The sequence below is a fragment of the Larimichthys crocea genome, chromosome VI (genome assembly GCF_000972845.2).
Source record: "Larimichthys crocea isolate SSNF chromosome VI, L_crocea_2.0, whole genome shotgun sequence".
Lineage (NCBI taxonomy): Eukaryota > Metazoa > Chordata > Actinopteri > Sciaenidae > Larimichthys > Larimichthys crocea.
The window spans coordinates 17,179,266-17,198,287 of record NC_040016.1 but is presented as its reverse complement, the minus strand read 5'-3'; the positions used below and the strand labels follow the sequence as shown (position 1 = coordinate 17,198,287).

The 19,022-nt window shown below is 38.7% G+C and overlaps 1 protein-coding gene across 1 annotated transcript; it reads right to left on the bottom strand.

Annotated features, from left to right (window-relative positions):
• Positions 1-3,002: 3,002 nt before the first annotated feature.
• Positions 3,003-18,793, bottom strand: ppm1j (protein phosphatase, Mg2+/Mn2+ dependent, 1J). The gene is made up of 10 exons (XM_010730087.3): positions 18,260-18,793; positions 11,420-11,534; positions 9,322-9,651; positions 8,253-8,365; positions 7,873-7,957; positions 7,315-7,433; positions 6,790-6,853; positions 6,301-6,408; positions 5,432-5,583; positions 3,003-4,405 (listed from the first exon to the last, which is right to left on the bottom strand). Exons 1-10 carry the CDS (start codon positions 18,520-18,522, stop codon positions 4,258-4,260), a joined length of 1,497 nt encoding a protein of 498 aa, XP_010728389.1. The 5' UTR covers positions 18,523-18,793; the 3' UTR covers positions 3,003-4,257.
• Positions 18,794-19,022: the final 229 nt, after the last annotated feature.

Sequence of the window (19,022 nt, the reverse complement as noted above, 5' to 3'; positions counted from 1 at the left end):
AGCTAAGCTAAGCTAACGGACCGGCGCTTCCGCTCTGGACTTTCAAAATAAAAGGCGCTGGTTACAATCATGGTCCTCAAGTTTGAGTAGTTCAGAGCATCCAGAGTACTGCATTCATTACTACTACTACTACTACTACTACTACTACTACTACTACTATATACATTATTATTATTATCCATTCATTTTCTAGCATTTTTAAGCCTATCCCACCTCACTTAGGACAAGAGGTGATGTACACCGCCAGCTCATCACAGGGCACATAGAATCAGACAACCATTCATGCTCACATTCACACCTTTCACACCTACAGGCGATTTAGAGTCATGTCTTTGGACTGTGGGGAGTAGCCGGAGAGAACCCATGCAGACATTGGGAGAACATGCAAACTCCACACAGAAAGGCACCAGACCTTGTTGTGAGGTGAAAGTGCTAACCATTGCACCACCATTATTGTTATTGTTAATAATTTCATCTGTAAAAATACTTTCTGGAACTCAAAGCAATCCTATATGTTACAGAGCAAGTTTTTTTCTGTCTTCTTTTTTTTAATTTACTTTAAATTTGGTAAATTAACAGCATTCTGTAGTATTCTGATGCATGACAATAAAGACATGAGAAAATGAAAAAAAACAAATACTGCAAAAGTCAATATATCAAATATGAAAGAAGGTTTTAAATCCATATACAATATGTCTGTATTTCTTGTCCAGGGTGTACACCGCCTCTCGCCCAATCCCAGCTGGGATAGGCTAGATGAGTAGAGGAGAACTGGTAGGGTCTTTGTACAAATGAAGCAGCCATCTATAGTGTGCTGTGTGCATTCAACTTGATATGAACTCGAAGGCAACAGGACAACAGCAAATATTTTCATTCCACCTTTATCCTTTTTCTGTACTGTGTTTGTTGACCCTCAGTGACCCTGTAGCACCAGAACAAATGGGTTTGTTTGTAACACTGATGCAGGACATGATATCATTTTTTAAAATAAAAATCTGTTGAGCATAAATCAGAAAAAGAGCCCTGTGTTACAGTGTGTATATATATATATATATATATATATATATATATATATATATCTCTCTATATATATATATATATATATAAATAAATATTTAAATCAGAAATGACCTAATAATTGATGTCACAAAAGGTGTAATAATCAAACAACACCAATAAAATAAAGTTGTTTTTGCTTTCTACACTTCTCCATTAGTGACATTAAAGTTTACACTTTAATTTTGAAGGCTAGTGCTTGTATTTCCGATGTTGTCATGGTTACTTGTCACCACTTGACGGAGCTGCTGCAGCTGCTGGAGTCGCCCAGGTGCCCCCCTCCCCTTTCCGATCAAGGATGACATCATCCGTAGTACAAGAAGACTCGTGCAACAGGAGGGATGGGTGTGGATCTCACCAGAGAGAGAAAGAAAAAACATTCACATATAATTATTTGCACAGACAATCACTTCCTGCGGACTGCGAGGTGTGATGATTAATCTCAAATATGACCATAACTGGACATCCAGCACTAAAATGTAACTAAATGATTAAACATGGTTTATCTGATCTTAAAGTGATTTTATAACATGAAACAAGAACAAATATTAATATGATAGCTTACTTCACTACTTTAAATTTTGGATAAGTTACTTTACAAATAAAGATTTCACTTACAAAATATGTGAAAAGCTTGTAAAAAAGTACACTGAGATCAATCGATCACAGTCTGTACACACCAACACAAAGCAGGCAACAGTGGACGTTCGATTCCCCAACAGTATATAAACCAGTTAAAATGAGCTCCATTTCAACAGCTACATTAAAATGCTGCTTACATGTTAATGCAACAGTAATAATGATCACTATAAAAGGCTCCATTCTGCAAAAGTTGAGTTCTTTCATTGCTTCAAAAGTGTATTTTGTGGAGAACCTTTACATAACCAGTCAGTAAAAAAGTATCTCAATAGTTCTTTAAGTTATCGTAGTATTATGCAAGATGTTCGCACCTTGTAGTAAGCTTACATAATGACTCTAAATGGCTGTAAATTCCTTTAACCCTAATACTCTGCTTGGCGCCTCTAATTGCTCGGATAAACACTCTTAACAGCTTGATACTTCAGGGTGTTCCCTGATTTCAAGTAATGACATGTTTCAGAAGTCTGCACTAGAAAAATACACTTGCATACATCTGCTCATGGTCTCAGAGACGAATTTATATATATTATGCTCACTTTTTATGCAACTGTCCCCTTTTAAAAAACTCAAATGAGTCTATTTGAATTTTGATATTGGAGTTCCATAACATTTTGTTGCAAGCTAAACTTTAAATAATTATTATTAAGGTTCATGTCATTATGAAATATAACTTTCACATTGATCAAAAAGTTCATATATATTTTGGAAACTTACCTCCTGAAATTCAATGAAAATATACAGAGAAATTGTATTCTTTGGAAATAATTTGATAATGTTGAATGCTGATGCAAGAAGGCAGAATAAGGAAAGGTATATTTTAAAGTCAGTGTAAAGTAAGAATAAATACGTGTTCTGAGTTCATCAGACCAAAGAAGAAAGTGTTATTAACCACCCAGCCAAATTTCAATGATTACAAATATTGACAACTTTATGAAATTAGGTGTCAAAACCGTGTAAAAATGAGCAGTATTCTCAGCTCCGGGGTCCTACCGTGGCAGCAGCCAACCAGCAGTTTTGAAGCAACTGAAAAATGTCAGAGGAGCTCAGAAAATGACATGACTAACTTTGAAACACTCTGAGCGAGATGAATTAATCTCTGTCTCTCTGCTAGGGGTGCAGGGGTATACTCAGTGTGTCATCGAGTCAGCTTTTAGGACCACCCACAAAATCCTGGACTGAAAACTGATGAAAAACTGTTAACTGTTAACCTCTAACTCCACATGTATCGTTCAAAGTCTTTTCACATGTTTTCAGTAACTATTACAGGATACAGGACTGAGTTCAAATAAACATTCAAAAGTTCAAAGCAAATGGGAAAAATCTGATTTATTTCTAAACTGGTACACATTATCCCTCTACCTCACATTTTGGTAGCTCACATTCTAGGAAACATCATCTTTCTAAACAAACAGTAATGGATAGAAACATAAAAATAAAATATCTGATACTGTTTACAACCAAAGTTGTCTTTAAAAATATATGGATAATCTAATTAACAACATGACATAACAGAAATGGTACAAAAGAGGTATACAAGTACATTTAAGGGCATACAATGTTCTTTTCAACTTCTACAAGGATCAAATTTAGTGCATCTGAAGAAAAAAACTCTTGAGTCCCTTTTCATTTCCTAATAAGGCATATGTGTGAAGCTTATCACATCTTACTATACCGAGACAACAAATTACTTTCTCCTCCGAGGGTTAAATAATGAAAACATGTAGTTAAATGAAACAAATGTTGGTGTTCCTTCATTAATTTCTTAGTTGTACTAAACACAAGTGTAACCCTCTGTTCTCATTATTGTCAAAAACAAAACAAAACATCTATGAGCACATTCAATAAAAACATATCACAAATCAGCGGGCTACTACAGAGCATGTGCAACAGTGCCATGGGTGTCGTCATTCATTCATCATTAAGAAAGGAAGTACAGCAATAAAGACTCAACTGATTCTGTTTGGGTCCAGTGCTGAAAAAGGTTTACTTCCTACATGCTTCTTTAATGTACAGACATGAATCTAATGATTTTTTTTTCTTTTTTTTTTTACAGATTTCCATCCTTATGCCACAACGGCATCTCTTTGGTTTCCGCACACATTCCACTGCAAACAAGACATGATTGTGAAACTGCAGGAGACTTTTTTCTTTCCTTTTTTTTTTTTACAAAACAGAGTCACATTTAGATCATGACATGAAAATGAACAATCCAGTTAAAGGATTGAGTAGCAGTTCAGCCTTGAACATAAACAGGAAACAGAAATACTACAAGAGTTTAATTCTCACTGGCAACCGTCACAAACAGTAGGTCTGTGAAAAAAAAAGAGTGTGACTTCACTTATAACATCACTGAAAATCTTTTGTTACATGACTGGGTTGAAGCGAAACAGGCTGGGACTCGGTCCAGTCAAGTGGGTTGATGAAGGTGCTGCTCAGACCCGAGTCTTCTCTATGACAAAGGTGTTTTCTTTTCCCGCCCCAGACGCCCTCCCTCCTCCGTCAGTCCAGGGTTTAAGGAGCTTGGAAGGACCCCAAAGTCATAGCGGTCGCTGCAGCACCTTGTCATGTCTCTGACTCATGGCCCGCAAGTGGAATGACAAACACAGTGATGTCATCCCCTGAGCCGAGTTTTTCATTGGGTAGCCTCCAGCCGCGCTCTTTAAGGACTCCTCGTGATCTCATCAGCAGGTCCTGGGCGGCCAGCGTATACCTGTGTAACACACAACAAAATAGTTATTACAATATAATGATACTATATATATAATAATATAATAAATTACACAACACACATAAAATACAGATTCATGTTCAAGTCAGTATATCGGTGAAAACAAAGCTTACTTTTTGTGCAGTGGTCATTAAAATTAATTAATTAATTTCAATTAATTTAAGGAAACACTTTAAAGGGACCGTAGCACACACATTAATTTTTGCAGACTTCAATAATGCAAACAGTCAATTATAATTGAATAATTAGTTGAACAGGATTGGAGAACCCTTTTTAATTTCATTAGCATTTATAAACAGTATATAAACATTTAATAAATGGTTTATAACACACTACAATGTAACTGTAAGTAGATATAAGATATATGTTTATGTTAGAAGAAGTTATGTTTATAGAAAACACTGGACACTGCACTGAAACACGTGTATAACTACATTACTCAGCTGAAGCTATAACGTACACTATCTACTGTAAATACTATATACATTAAAGGACCAGTGTGTAGCATTTAGTGGCTTACAGCAGTGTACTTCCTGATTGCAGCCCACTTGCCTCGCCCTCTAACTATGGTGGCCGTGAAACAGGCAACAAAAGGCCCTATCTAGAGTCAGTGTTTAGTTTGTCTGTTCTGGGCTACTGTAGAAACATGGTGGTTCAACATGGTAGACTCCATGGAAGAGGATCTGCGGTGTCTGTTGATATGAAATGCTCATTCTAAGGTAATAACATAATGATTTTTATTCTCAGGTGATTATACACTCATGATAACATAGTTATGTTTATCATATTCAATTTATGCCATATTCTGTCAATAGAGGCCCCAAAATCTGACAAACTGGACTCAACTTTTAAGTATTTGTCACCACCTAGTGGACATTTTTAGTACAACGGTTCACAAATGGATTTATGACTACAGCTTTCATGTTCATGTTTCCTGAACACATTCATGTGACAGAACATATTAAGAATAAAATCCCAATGTAAAGGATTATTTGGCAGACTGCATACCTCATGGGATCAGAGGGGTCACAGCAGGATAAGTAGGCTGACACAGCATCTGCCACTTCCCTGTCCGTCGTCACATCCCACAATCCATCTGTACCCATGACCAAGACGTCGTCTGGGCCATGTTTGTTTTCATCCAGATTATAAACCATCACCTGTGACAGAAAGACATTATTTTTCTTTTTTATTTATCATGCTGTCATGATTTTTTTTTAAACTATTTTGAATTAAGACAGCACTCAGTTGTGTGCCTGAGTGTTTAGTACTAGAAGCTTAGCAAATGTATGCTGCCATGCAAGGGTCATAACCTCCATTTGGAGCAGTTAAGCTGCTCATGGTTATTCCTATTTTTTAAATCACTTACAGCAAGTGTGAAATGTTCAGGTTCAAGAAATAGAGGCCCGATAATATTCTTGTAAAGCTGAGCTGAGAAGTGCTTGAACAGGAACTGAGAAAAATAATCTTAGACAAGCAGTAAGTATTTTTAACTCCATAAAAAAAACTAAAGTGCTGTAGGAGTGGCAAGATACTGAAAAAGGGTTGCATGCACTTGTAACCTTTCTTGAAAATGATTTAAATGACTGCCTGTCTGACAGTCCCGTGTACATGAACCTAACATAGCTAATTAAGAACCCTTTTAATAAACTGAAGAATGAATCTGATCTTGAAAACAAAGATGTATTTAAAAGTTGGGGATTATTATGTGAAGGAAATCAATGAATCTTTGAAGTTAATTTGGGTTATTAGATCTCTGGAGACGGCATTGTTTGCAGTGTAAAGTCCAGGACCAGATGTTTAAATGCATCCCAAAATTGGCTAAGGCAACACTTTAACTCCGAAAAGCAGATCTGCTTCTGACTCCTCACACTCACCTCAGGGACGCATGACAGGAAGGGCTTGATGTAAATGTTGGAGTTGTACACCTTCAGGTCATGATCTCCAAGGCCACGGGTCACTCCGATTGTCGCCATGACACGTGCCTACCAACACACATTCACACAGGCGCACACATAAAGTAAAGACACACACACACACACACAGACACAATAATGAACGTTATTGTTCTGGTTCTAGGAAAATCCACTTAAGAGGTGTTATTATGTGAAGACCATGTTCTCTCAGACTATAATGAAAATGTTAAGCAGATCTCATTTGTACCCGGGCAGACACAATTTAACAAACAACTCATATAACGTTTCATAATTGTATTAATCTGCATACAGACTCAAAGATTGAATGTGCAATATGTACATGTTATGATTATATGATTACAAATCATTACAAAGTAGAAACTGTCAGCACCTTCTCAACAAAAGGCTGAAAATCGAGTACAATACAGGGTTTTTTCCTGTGTTTCTTACCTTTTTTCCCTCTCCATATATCAGTGGGAATTTCAGATCATCTTCAACAATTGTCTTATAAGCCCTGCAACACAACAACCAACAAACAATGAAGTTACTGAAACTCTTTGGAAAATTATTTGGCAACAATCTTCAGTCTTAATTAGACTGAACATTGTTGTTTATGTTATGTTTATGTCATTTTTTAAGCAAAAATTTCCAAAATGTATTTGTTTTACAGTCGTTTCTCAAAATGTTTTTTCTGTTTTTTTGTCACTGTGAACTGAACATGATGTATTTTCATATTATTTGAGCAAGTCAACTTGAGCTCTGGGACAGTTTTTACTCTTTTAGATAATTCATAGACTAAACAATGTTTCCAGAATATTACTGATTTATTGGTAATTAAAATCATAGCTAGTTGATCCTGTTTGGAAATCCATTCTTGTAGCACAAACACAACTGTTCTGAGCAATTGTAAGACAAAGTATTCACGAAAAATGATTAACTGTGAGAGATGTGATTAAAAAGGATCTCTGTGTTTACCAGCCAGTCATGCTGTGGTCTCTGTAGAGCATCTTTTTGCCCAGCTCACTGTGCTGGATCCTACGAGGGAACTCAATGTGAGTGAACTCGTTACCCAGGAGCTCTGGCCTCAGGAAGCCCTGGAGGGACACACAAAATAGATCAGGTCTCTTCAAAGTCACAGAGTGAAAAAAAGCTTTACTTAAACGCTAAATATCTGTCACGACTCAAGAAACAAGGAACAGCTTTGAGATTGCACGGTTAGCACACTGCTTGCAGTACAAGATGCTGTGTACTGAACAGCTCCCTGTTTTAGCAGCAAGCATCATCCACCCACTCTGTGACTCAGAATTACAACCCGCTACTAAAACAGGCAACTGATGAACGTCAGTTCCTTTCAGCGTGATAGAGGATTTCTTCCTTCTTCCTCATGTTGCCTTACCATGCATGTAAAGATTTTTTTATAGCTTACGATGCACTCACAAGATTATAAAATCCTCTTGAACACACTGTTAATGTAAGTGTCTGTTGGTAAAATAATTGTATTTGCCATGTGAGATGTAAAAGATAGAAGAATACCAGATACTGTAGCCGCTGTCTCTCTGACTCAGGTGTGAATTCATTAGTCATGGGAATAACTTCATTATTTCTTATGATTATGGCCCTGCAGAGAGAAAGAGGGAGGGGAGACAGGAGTGAGCCACAGACAGAGCCTTATTTTATACAAACAGCTCAAGTGATGCTGCAGTATGCAAAGTGAACCCCAGGGGGCACAAGAAGCTACTATGTCTGAGAAGATTTCCCCAGAGTACACAGAGCACACAGTCTACATTGGTGTAGGTTACTACACTTATATTATATTATTATTATATTATATTATTTATATTATATATATTATATTATATTATATTTTATTTATTCTGTGAGTTACAGTGTAACATTTCTTTACATTTTCTTACCTGCTATCTCCAGCATTGGCTACGTAGAGTTTCCCCATCAAATGAATAGCAGCTAAGGCACAACACCCACCCGAGATGGCATACGATGTTTTTTCCTTTTCAATTAGGTCATCCTGAAATAAAGACAGAGACAGAGATTTAAGAGTACACTTTGCCTGTCCTCACCCAGAATAACTCATTATTTTCTTCATACATATTCATAATCAAAACAAAACAGCAGCGCTAATGGAGAGAATCAAGGAGGCTTTGGAGAATACATTATCTAGGGTGTGTATTATTATCAGTATCATCTAAACCAGACAGGTTGCATAATAAAATATATGACTTTTTAGTTTACTGACTGCACGAGGCTGAGCAGATTCAGCCTGTTTGAGGTTTAGATACTCGTCCACAAACAGGAAGACATCAAGGTAAAAAAGAAATGACTGTCTTGGCAGGCTGCACTAAAGAACAGAAATGTTATTCTGCTCATGTTAGGACGTAAAACGCTTAGTCCGTCACCATCTTAGTGTTAGCATCCTATAATGAGCAGTAAACACAAAGTACAGCTGAGGCTGATGAATGTCATTAGTTTTGCAGACATTCAGACAATTCATCTTGATGGGGGCATGAATGTTGGCACCAAATATCATGGCAATCCATCCAATAGTTAGATCTTTTACTCAGAACCATAAATGTGAATCTGATAGTGGTGCTAGGGGAAATACCATTTGATTACGGAGTTATTGGGATTTAATATCTGGGAACTATAAATGTAGAATTCGGCCTCTGGGCACCATGAATGTCTGGATTGAATTTTATTGAAATCCATCCAATAATTGTTGAAATATTTCAATCTAGAAGTGATGAACTGACTGATCGGCCAAGAGACCATGCTTTGAGCCACAAAGCTAACAAGGCTACAAAAGCTTTGAGAGAAAGGTGACTAAAATAGCACATCTAAAGTGTTTTCTTGTATGTTGCTGTTTGAAGATACAAATGTGCCTTGTGCACATGTCGTACAGCTTGAAATATGCAAAGCACTGTTCTCTTGTTTTCTCACACAGGTTGTCAGTAATCATCTGCTCACCATCTGTGAAAAGGCGGTCTCTATGACGCCCATCACCAGGCTCTCCAGGCTGACAACCTTTTCCATGTGAAAGCGTACTGTCGAGTCGCTGATAGCATCTGGGTCCTCTGGTTCCTGTGCGGCTCCCTTCTTTGTCTCCGCCTGGTACGGGCTGCCGTTCTTGGCCAGGCAGATAGGAGGAACACTGGTGGGGTTCTCTAGCAAGTGGCAGATTTCTCCCAAGCGGTCTCTGATGAGGCGGTGAAGAAGCTTGGAGGCCATGATGGCGGCTCCAGAACCTGCATGTCCATCAAAGACGCCCCAGAAGTGGAGAGGAATTCCCGTACCATCCTAAAAAATGAATACGAGCATAAGAATATATAAAATAAATGTAGTAAAAACAGTGGTATTAACATAAAAATCGAAAGAGAAGTAATAATTTCTATGGTTATGGTTTAAAAATCTCCCATGAGATTACAACTCTGAGCAGAAGTCACAGATTTGTGAGGGTTTACAGGCTAACCCTAACCCTACAGCTGGTCACATTTGTAATACTGCAATATGTTTCTTCCAACTTCCCTCTAATATTTTTCATATTAGGGGGAAGTTGGCGGGAGAAAACCCCATTGTGAGCTTTACTTTTCATGATTTATATGGAATAGTTAAAGAAATAAAAAAGTATGGAGCTGAAGTCATTAACTTAATAGTGAAAATCTGAATGTCCTACTGCAGAATCTACACAAGGAAAAGTCTCCCCATCCAAGGGCTTTCGCTGATCTACCATGATGTAATGGGTGATGGGGAGGCGTTGCCACCTTTTGTGTTTGCAGGCATGTTTACAAGCAGAGTTGGCCTGACTGACTAACTAACAGATGAACAGGCTTACCCCTCTGATGCTATACTCAAGTGGGGGAAGGGTGCAACAAGCGATGATGTAATTCATTTACACCACATGAAGGACGTGTATGTGAGTGTGTGTGTGTGTGTGTGTGTGTGTGTGTGTGTGTGTGCACGCAGGAGGGAAGTAGGTCTAAAACAGATGTATTGACCTGAAGGGTAAATGTGTTTAGAAAGATTACAGGACTACACTGTCACTGAGAAACTTTTTGGTCTTTGGCCTTTGCTCTATAGACCCAATCATAGTACAAAACGCCAGTTCAACAGGGCAAAAAGTCACGTGTGTGTGTATGTGCGTGAGTGCATGTTAAGAAAATGAATCACTGTGACAAAACTACTGCACAATCTGATTCAAAACCCTTATTGAAATATCTGGCCCTTTAAGTGCTAAATGCAATGCTATGTTCACCAGCAACTGTGTTTATTTGCTTTTTAGTGCTGGACAGGCAGTGTACAGTGGATTACTGAAAACAGCTCTTGTATACTGAAAGCTGTGAGAGTGATCTAAAACAGAGGAATAGACAACCAAAACAATGATCTAAAAGATGTTAAAATGTGTTCAGTGGTTGTTGTGATCAGCTGTTAATAGAAAAAGATTGGATATAGCTGCCTTAAAAATGAAATCATCTTAAGTATAATGAGAAAAAGACGAATTCTCTAAACTTTAATCTTTATAGAAACACAAAATGAAAATGAAAATAGTAGAACATGGTTACATTTTCCTTTTAGGTGTTTTAGGGGACTTGGGGTTAGAAATCTTCTTTGTTACAGCTGAAGCTAAACATACAAACATACAACAAACATTCCAAAAACTGATTATCGTGTACATTTTTTAACCACTGGAACTTTCTGATGCTTTGTAATTAAAAGTGACAGTGAGGGATATATCAGGGACGTTTGAATGATAGTACACATAGTGAAACATTAGAAGTCCCACAAGGACCAAAGGGGAATTACAAGGTGAATCCATCAATACCAAATAGGATCAGATAACTACAATTCATGCACAAATGTAATTTTCAATGTAGTGCAGCTTTGACTTGTTTTTAGCTACACAGCAAGACATTCAAATACCCTTTGGGGACATCCACCCAGACACCTTCAGGACTTAGAGTACACTGACGTCAGATTTAGAATTATTACCACTAGCCTTTGACCAGACATTTCATCCCTCATTCACTGACTCCTGTTCTGATGTATGGGAGCTTGCCCCTTTGCTCACCCCATTGTCCTCCTGCAGAGTGGAGTTGCGGTGCTTGCCGCTCGGCTTCTTCACAAACAGCTTCTCACAAGAGGCCTGGTCCTCGTTTAGCATGCTCTTCCCCGCATTGATCACCCTGATGGAGAAAGAAGTGAGGAAGAAAGGTGAGAAGGGAGTCAGATGATTTATAGTGTTTGCTCTCCACTTCTCTAACCGCATGAAAACATAATAGCAGCCAGAAAGATGGAGAGAGTCAAACAAAAAAAGTGGGGCAGGATGCAGTTATGTCCCAGAGGGAACCTGCAGGAGGGATTAAGTGTTTTTTATTATGAGCTGATGCCTATGGAGGATAATGGATTTAGTGTAATGCACTGTTTCATAGTCTAGCAGCATCTATCTTGGTGTGTGCTGCAGCCATAATCACTGGAGGTACCAATGCAGAACAGTGGTGGAAAATTGAGCTAAATACTAGTATCTTTGAGAGTAAAGGAATGGACTGTTTGAGAGGATGTTTACAAATTTAATATGAAAAACATGAAATCCCTGGTTGCTGCTAAACTGTGGTGGAGGTGGGCAGCTCGACAAACGCTGCAGGCCTGGTGCAAGATCTGTGGAACATTTAAGAATTAGTCTAGTCATTTTCTGAATTCCTTTTCAGGCAGAGGGAATTGCTCGCCATGTTTGCAGGATGCATGGTAAAATGAATTGAACACCCATATTGGAATAAAAATATCAGATTCCCCTATTGATATACTTTATCCAAGACAAAAATCAAGCAGAGAAACAAGAAAACACCCTTCCTATTAAACAGAAATAGGAAGGGGAACTTGAATTAGAAATTAGTGAGGACGTGTGGGAAAGTATCTCCTCAGAAAGTCACTGACACAAACTTACTGAGTGAGTTTCAGTGCAAAACAGTTAACAGAATTGTCCACATGCTTTCCAAAATAGACCCCAGTCAAGCAAAGTGAACGTTGGAGGAAAATGTGGAAATTTTGGGGATGCCCTCTCCTGGATAACTTTTTCAACTACCCAGAGACCAATTGCTGATCAACCTTGGGGCCATCTCAAAAGCAGTGATGAGCAGGACATACATATTATTATATTATATATTTTTTTGCTCATACAGTAGGTGGATAAGCTGTATGTGGCTTTTAGCAGCAAGCCACATAAAAGAAGTGTCTGTTATCAAAGGAAGCCCTTGGTTGGTGTGTGTGTGCCTTGTACCGCAGCACTGACAACTTGTATGTTTTGCCAGTCCTGCTGTTTGAGTAATAAAAGTGAACAATTTCTACACCGCTAATGTTATTGCAGTCTGTATGGTGTAACACATACTTACTGCATATACTTCTTGCAGCAGGCAAGAAAGGAAATAACGCTCTAACCTTCCCCACATGTTAAAGGACTTAACACAATGGAAAAAACTGCTTTGTAAATTCTTTATTCACTCTCTTTTATCTCTTTTTTTTGGTGTGCACCAACTCCTGATTGAAAGATTCAGCCCTTCGGCTGCTAAATGCTCCACTATGTTAACTGTGGCTGCCTGCTGTTCGGCGCCGAGCTTTTTAGAGCTCTTTCACTGAAGACATCTGCCTGCTGGTGCTGAAAATGACACTCTGACAGACAAGACAACTCTAGCATGTTTCAAGAAACTAATAGGTAGGGAATAAACATAGGAAAAATCTAAATCCTTTTCATCTGAAGTATATGTAATTTGTAGTAAACAGGTTGCAGCATACAAACATCCACTCATATGGTCCTTTCAGGCTGACTTTGAATGGGCCCCAGTTTGGACATCATGCTAGCACATTATGTAACATTTTCAGCTTCAATTATAGATAAATGCCACATTAGCTGGATAATACAGCATAATACCTATTGCGCAATTCTAGTAATTCAAGCTTTGTCATTAAGATTCCCATGGAAACTGGTGCAGAGGACGGATTAGTAATTTATCAGTTACTACTGGGATCATAAGAGGAAGGGAAAAAGACTAAGAAATGAAATGGGGACTGGCAGTGAGAGGGAAAAAGGAAAAACAAAGAAATCCAGAGTCAAAATCTCACTTTCCACATATTTGGCCTGATTACAATCACTGCAGAAAATGGTCGCTGGCTTGCAAGAAGCTCTGATATCTGAGAGCAGCAAATATGAGGCACAAAATGCAACTGCTGCCCCAAACAAAAACAAAAAAAGCTTTCACTTTCTAATCAGCTGAAAGCAGTGGACAGGCACTGTGGTGTCCTTCACTGCACTCCCTTTATTAGCACAGGGAAGATTTTAAAGTCGCCTGATGTCCTCTAAACATTCTGCCAAGGCCAAAAACTGGCACCAATAAGTGTGTTTTTTTAGAATGGAATAGAATAGAATATCTTTTTGTGGATGCGCATACATCCACGTCCACATACATACACCATTTCATGAATTACTTCATGTGATCATTTAAAGCTGTGATGGCCTTTGCATAAAAACTGTTTTTTAGTCTGTTTGTATGTGTTTTCATTGTCCTGTATCACCTGCCCGAGGGTAACAGTTTGAATGCGATGTGGCTGGGGTGGGATGAGTCCTTGATAATGGTCTGGGCTCTATTGCTGTATGTTGTTATTAGATGCATCTGTCCCATCCCACTGGATTAAACATTGTGGTCTTTTCTTTTTTCAATTTTTAAAAAAAATAACAATGTTGGTAGCAGGGAATAAAAGGTCATACTAGTGGTACATTGAGCTTGTTCTACCTTGTTACAATACTTCCTGGTTTAACTATAACTGAAAATCATTAATCTCTAATTCAACATTAGGTTGTATATGAAAGTAAATGTCTCTTCTGTCTACGTGTTTGTGGTGTAAAAAAAGTTTCACCACACTGACTAATAATCAGCAATTATTAGTCCTTGAAAGCAGTCACATGCAGTCACTGAGCTATAATTGAACATAATGTTGTCTCCGTGGGAGGATGTGATTCTAAACCAGGAGCTCAAGCCTTCCTATAATCTGACTTCACTCTACGACGTATCTGAGTTTTGGTCATATGTCTTCACAACTTGTGACTGAAAACCATACTGGTCATGTTTGGCTAAACGTTTCCCTGTTTGAACCCTCCAACTGTACAGTATATTATGCAAGTACAGCTCAAAAGGGGAAGTTGAGAGTTCCAGTGAATTCTCTTATTGCGACTGCTGGACCCTTAAACGTCAGAGTTCTTTATAAAAATGTCTGTCAATTTCGTGTTGCAGATTCTGCAGTAAAATGTGGAGCTGTGGTTAAAGGTTGTTGCAATTCACTTCAAGCCTTGTGGAGCCCTGCAACACAGGAAATGCTGTTTTAGTGATGTGGTTAAATCAGACGCAGACCAGTGGTGCATGTAATCCGGTGAATGAAGACACCTCTGAACTAATCCTTTGAGATTTTGACTACTTGATTGTTTTCCATGATGAATTGAAACGTCCTAAATCATATAGGTGTAACTATTGTAACTGTGGTTTGTGTTTATGTGTGTTTGTTGATGCTTTTCGCAATCCAGGAGGTCAACGTAGAGTTTCAAATAAAGACGCTGAACCTGTTTTAGTCTGTGGGTGTGTATCTAATCCTTCTGCTCACAACACAGACACATTTAAAGGTAAAAGAGTGGGCTGTTTTTACAAACTTAATGTGAAAAAGATAAATTCCTGGTTGGTGCTAAACTATGCTGTCAAGTGAAGGTGGGCAGCTTGACAAACACTGTGTGTCTGGTTCAAAGTGTTCATCTGTAGCTTGTGGAACATTTAAGAGTTAGTTTAGTCATAATTCCTTTTAAGGGAGAGGAAGTTGCTTGTCACGTTTGTGAGACACATGGTGCAATGCTGAAATGAAAACTGATAGACGAGACCTGACAAAAACAAATCCCTATTACAATAAAAATAGATACTGAATATTGAATTGAATATTTTTTGGACCATAATGTAATGGGTATTGTAATCACAACATGCTGTAACTTGTAAACTGTGTCTCACCATCAATTTAAGATCTGGACACAGAGTAGTGTCAGGACTGGATGATGTGAACAATGCATTGAATTTAATGGTAACACACAGTGAGTGTTCAAGTTTCAAGGCTGTCTACACCTTTGACTTCCTCAAAGCTTAGATGCTTTAGTTTATCTGCTCTTCTGCATTTTCCACTTATATCGTGTTCAATAAATCAAACATTTAAAAAAAGCAAGAATGTTTTTCTGGATACACATCAACTACGAACAAACCTGAAATAACCCATCTTTTTCTAACTAATCTGGGGGCAGTGGAAACAAGTTGTGATGTGACAACACTGACATTTTTAGCTTTATCTTTTAAGTTGTTAGAACAAAAAGAAAAGTTATAACAGTTATGGACCAACATTATCATTCATTTACAGTTGTGCCTCTGTCCACCTGATGAATTAAGTCCAACTTCAGTCCAACTGTCTACACTTTAGCAGTGAGCAGGTAGGTTTTTAGAGCTCTTTCACTAAGAAAAGCTGCCTGTTGACGCTATGAGAGAAGTGAGAATGAACCAAAACAGTAATGTTGTGTGTCAGACAGCGAAACAATGAGGTGAAACTCACTATAAGCTCTGTAAAGCTGAGGGGAGCTGCAGACTCTCTACAAACAACGTCTCTCATATCACACATTGTTTTCACATCGTCATTTGATACATTGTTATTATAAAAATATGGATTATAGCACTTCTTTTACGGCAAATTAAGTGCGAAGTGTGAATCTGAAGAGGTGTTATTTAATTTTCACTACATTACTTAAAACAGGATCATGTTTCATGTTTTTTTTTCAACATTAACTGATTCTGTTAACGAGTCTTTCTTTATTTTCTGTACCTGTACCTGTTCCCTTTGGTTCAGGATCACAGAGAGCGTTGAAAGATTTTTCTACTGTACTTTTGTGCTCGTCTAACATCTGCTTGTTCATGCATTATTAATAACATCACTTAGAGTTATAATATCATAGGCAATAATTACTTATATACGAAGTTATATATAGTATGAGCTATTTAAATATGTTCCCTTATCTGAGCTGTAAACAAGAGTATATATCCATGAAAACATTTACAGAATGAGTCTAGGTGCAGCTTTCTCACACTCTCGCTCATGCTCTCAGTGCCAGGGCCTGGAAGCTTGCCTCCATATTAAATTGTATTAAATAGCCATTTGACAAAAGCACTTTTGAGCGGCTTACCGTAAGTGCACTCACGTGTTTCCGCTGACACAATGTCGTACACCAGTGTTACAGCATTAATTAGACTCATTATCCCGAGCACCCTAAACCTGCGCTGTGCTTAAACTGTGGATTCACAGTTTGTGTTGTGATGAAAGCTTTTGCTACCATAATCTTATGCAGAAACACGATACATCAGAACCAGTGAAAACATACCAAAACCCAAGAACAACAACCAGGAATTCTCATTACCACCAGAATGGCAAAGAAACACTAATTAAGTGTAATCAAAGTGGAGAAGTTGAGTTTGAATGTAAGCCAGCGGGGCAGCTTCCAACTGGACAGCATCCACCTTTTGTACACTGTTTGCCCATTATTGTTTCCAGTCGTTACAGCACAAGGAGTAGGAGAAAATGGCACCAGACAAAAGGGACAGAGCTGAAAGATCCTCCAATAGATTCAATTGTTGCTGTGTGAAGATTATAAATTATATCACATGAAAGCTGGCTTGAAAGCAGGTGGACAGAGTGGACAGTGTCCTTATTTCCGGGGTTTCTTGCAGATGTTTTCAGGGACTGATTTGCTCCCAGTGTGATAACTTAACACTGATGGGTGTGGACTTTTGACGGCTGATGCATGAGCAGATAAGATTAGGTTGTGTTGTAAACATCACTGCTAATGCTGTGATTACAGTTTCGGTGAATTACATCAAAATAATGTGCAGATGACTGCGCACATTCCCACACACTATCCCTTTTATCAGTTTTTTACATTACAGCATCCTCATTTGACCTCCCTCATTCAGTCTTTTGAATCGACTGTCGTCACAGATCCCATCCCCTTGAGACATCCCGCATGAGTCAGCCATTTTTTTTCTCCTTCTGTTTTCACACTGGGTGCAGGAGGACAGGCAGGGGTGGTATAGCCCACATACTCTACTGTACTGGAGCTATTCAGCCCTTCATAACTCCCCGCCTCTCCCTTCCCTCTAGGAGAGTGGAATGTCTGAAAGTGTTTTCCCTCAGCGGGGATCGCCACAACAGCAAATCCTGACCAATAGTGTGAATGAAATGGTCCTGCTGTATTTCAGCTTGTGAGTGTACTGCAGGTGTATTAGAGTATAAAAGACCCTGCAGTAAAAACCAAGGACATGACGAGTTCTGCACCTAAGCTCACACCAAAAAAAAAAAAAAAAGTGGCCATTAGTCACAACTTCATGCGGCCACAAAAAAAATAATTATTAAAGACAAACAAAGGCTCTGAGGCTCCTTGTGTATGAAAAATGCAAAAAAGAAAAGAAGATATTGAGCTGTCATTGAGGTTATGATGCTTTTTTAAATATCAAAAGGGTCATGAATGAAAGGAAACACAATAGAAAGACATTTCCTGCTTTCACTATTGTGTGCCTTGGAAATTAAAACACAAATATCACTGTGTTGTGATAGAGAGCGTTTTGTCTGATTACACAGTCCTCCAAATATCATTTACAGCAGCTCAGGGGAGGAACACTTAAAGTGTACAACAGCAGAAAGGCCATATTGGCATCATCATCATCATTTGGCTGCTGCAGTGCACTCGGAGCTGCTGCAACACGGGCCTGACACTCATCAGGATAATAATAAAAATTTGAATACGTGATAGTGATGTGAATGATTTCCTCAATGACCGCATTGACCCACTCACTCTGCGTATCCCGTCCTCCAGGGAAGCCTGCTGTCTCTCTTTAACGTGAGCACCGGCCGTGATGCGTGCTCGGTGGAGTACTGCAGGAGCTCCGGGGTGAGGTCCAAGAAATCCGGCCGGCCGTAGGGGAAGCGCGGCGGCAGGCTGTCCGGTCCGCAGGTCTGACCGCCACCTGAGTGATGGTTGTGGTGGTGGTGGTGTCCGTGTGGCATCATCCCTCCCACCAGAGTGGACATCGCGTTTTTAACTTTGCTTATCATCATCGGTACCGACACACGGCCAAACAAACAACAACAACAAAAAAAAAAGATCCGGACGGAAATTTGAACGCGATGTTTGGTTAGAGAAAAGAAAAGCAATACAAAACAATACTCAGCCTGTGACGAGGCTCATTTCAGGAAGCGATTTTTTTTCCTCTTTGGCCCCATGTGACAGCTTTCAGACAGGCAGACACGATGTTTTCCTCATTCAAACAGAATACAAGCCTCACTGCCTGCGTATAGGCTGTAATCCGGCAGATGGGTATATCTCATCTGAGAAGGCAGGGCTTCACAGGGACGCACAGCCAGCCCTGAAAATATCACACATATGCAAAAAAAAAAAAAAAAAAAAAAAAAAAAAAAACCTCCGACCAACGCAAAATCCCACCAGCTACGGGAAATACTTATTTATAGAGGACAGAGAGAGCTTATTGTGAGAGTTACCGAAAAAGAAATGTAGAAGCATGTTATGATATATGGATTTATGGTCATTCATTTGCCAA

Coding starts and splice junctions, on each gene's coding strand:
- ppm1j (XM_010730087.3), bottom strand. CDS start 18,522: ATGATGATAAGCAAAGTTAAAAACGCGATGTCCACTCTGGTGGGAGGG. Junction 9,652..11,419: donor CTCTGCAGGAGGACAATGGG/GTGAGCAAAGGG, acceptor TTCATTTTTTAG/GATGGTACGGGAATTCCTCT. Junction 6,409..6,789: donor TATATGGAGAGGGAAAAAAG/GTAAGAAACACA, acceptor GTGTGTTGGTAG/GCACGTGTCATGGCGACAAT.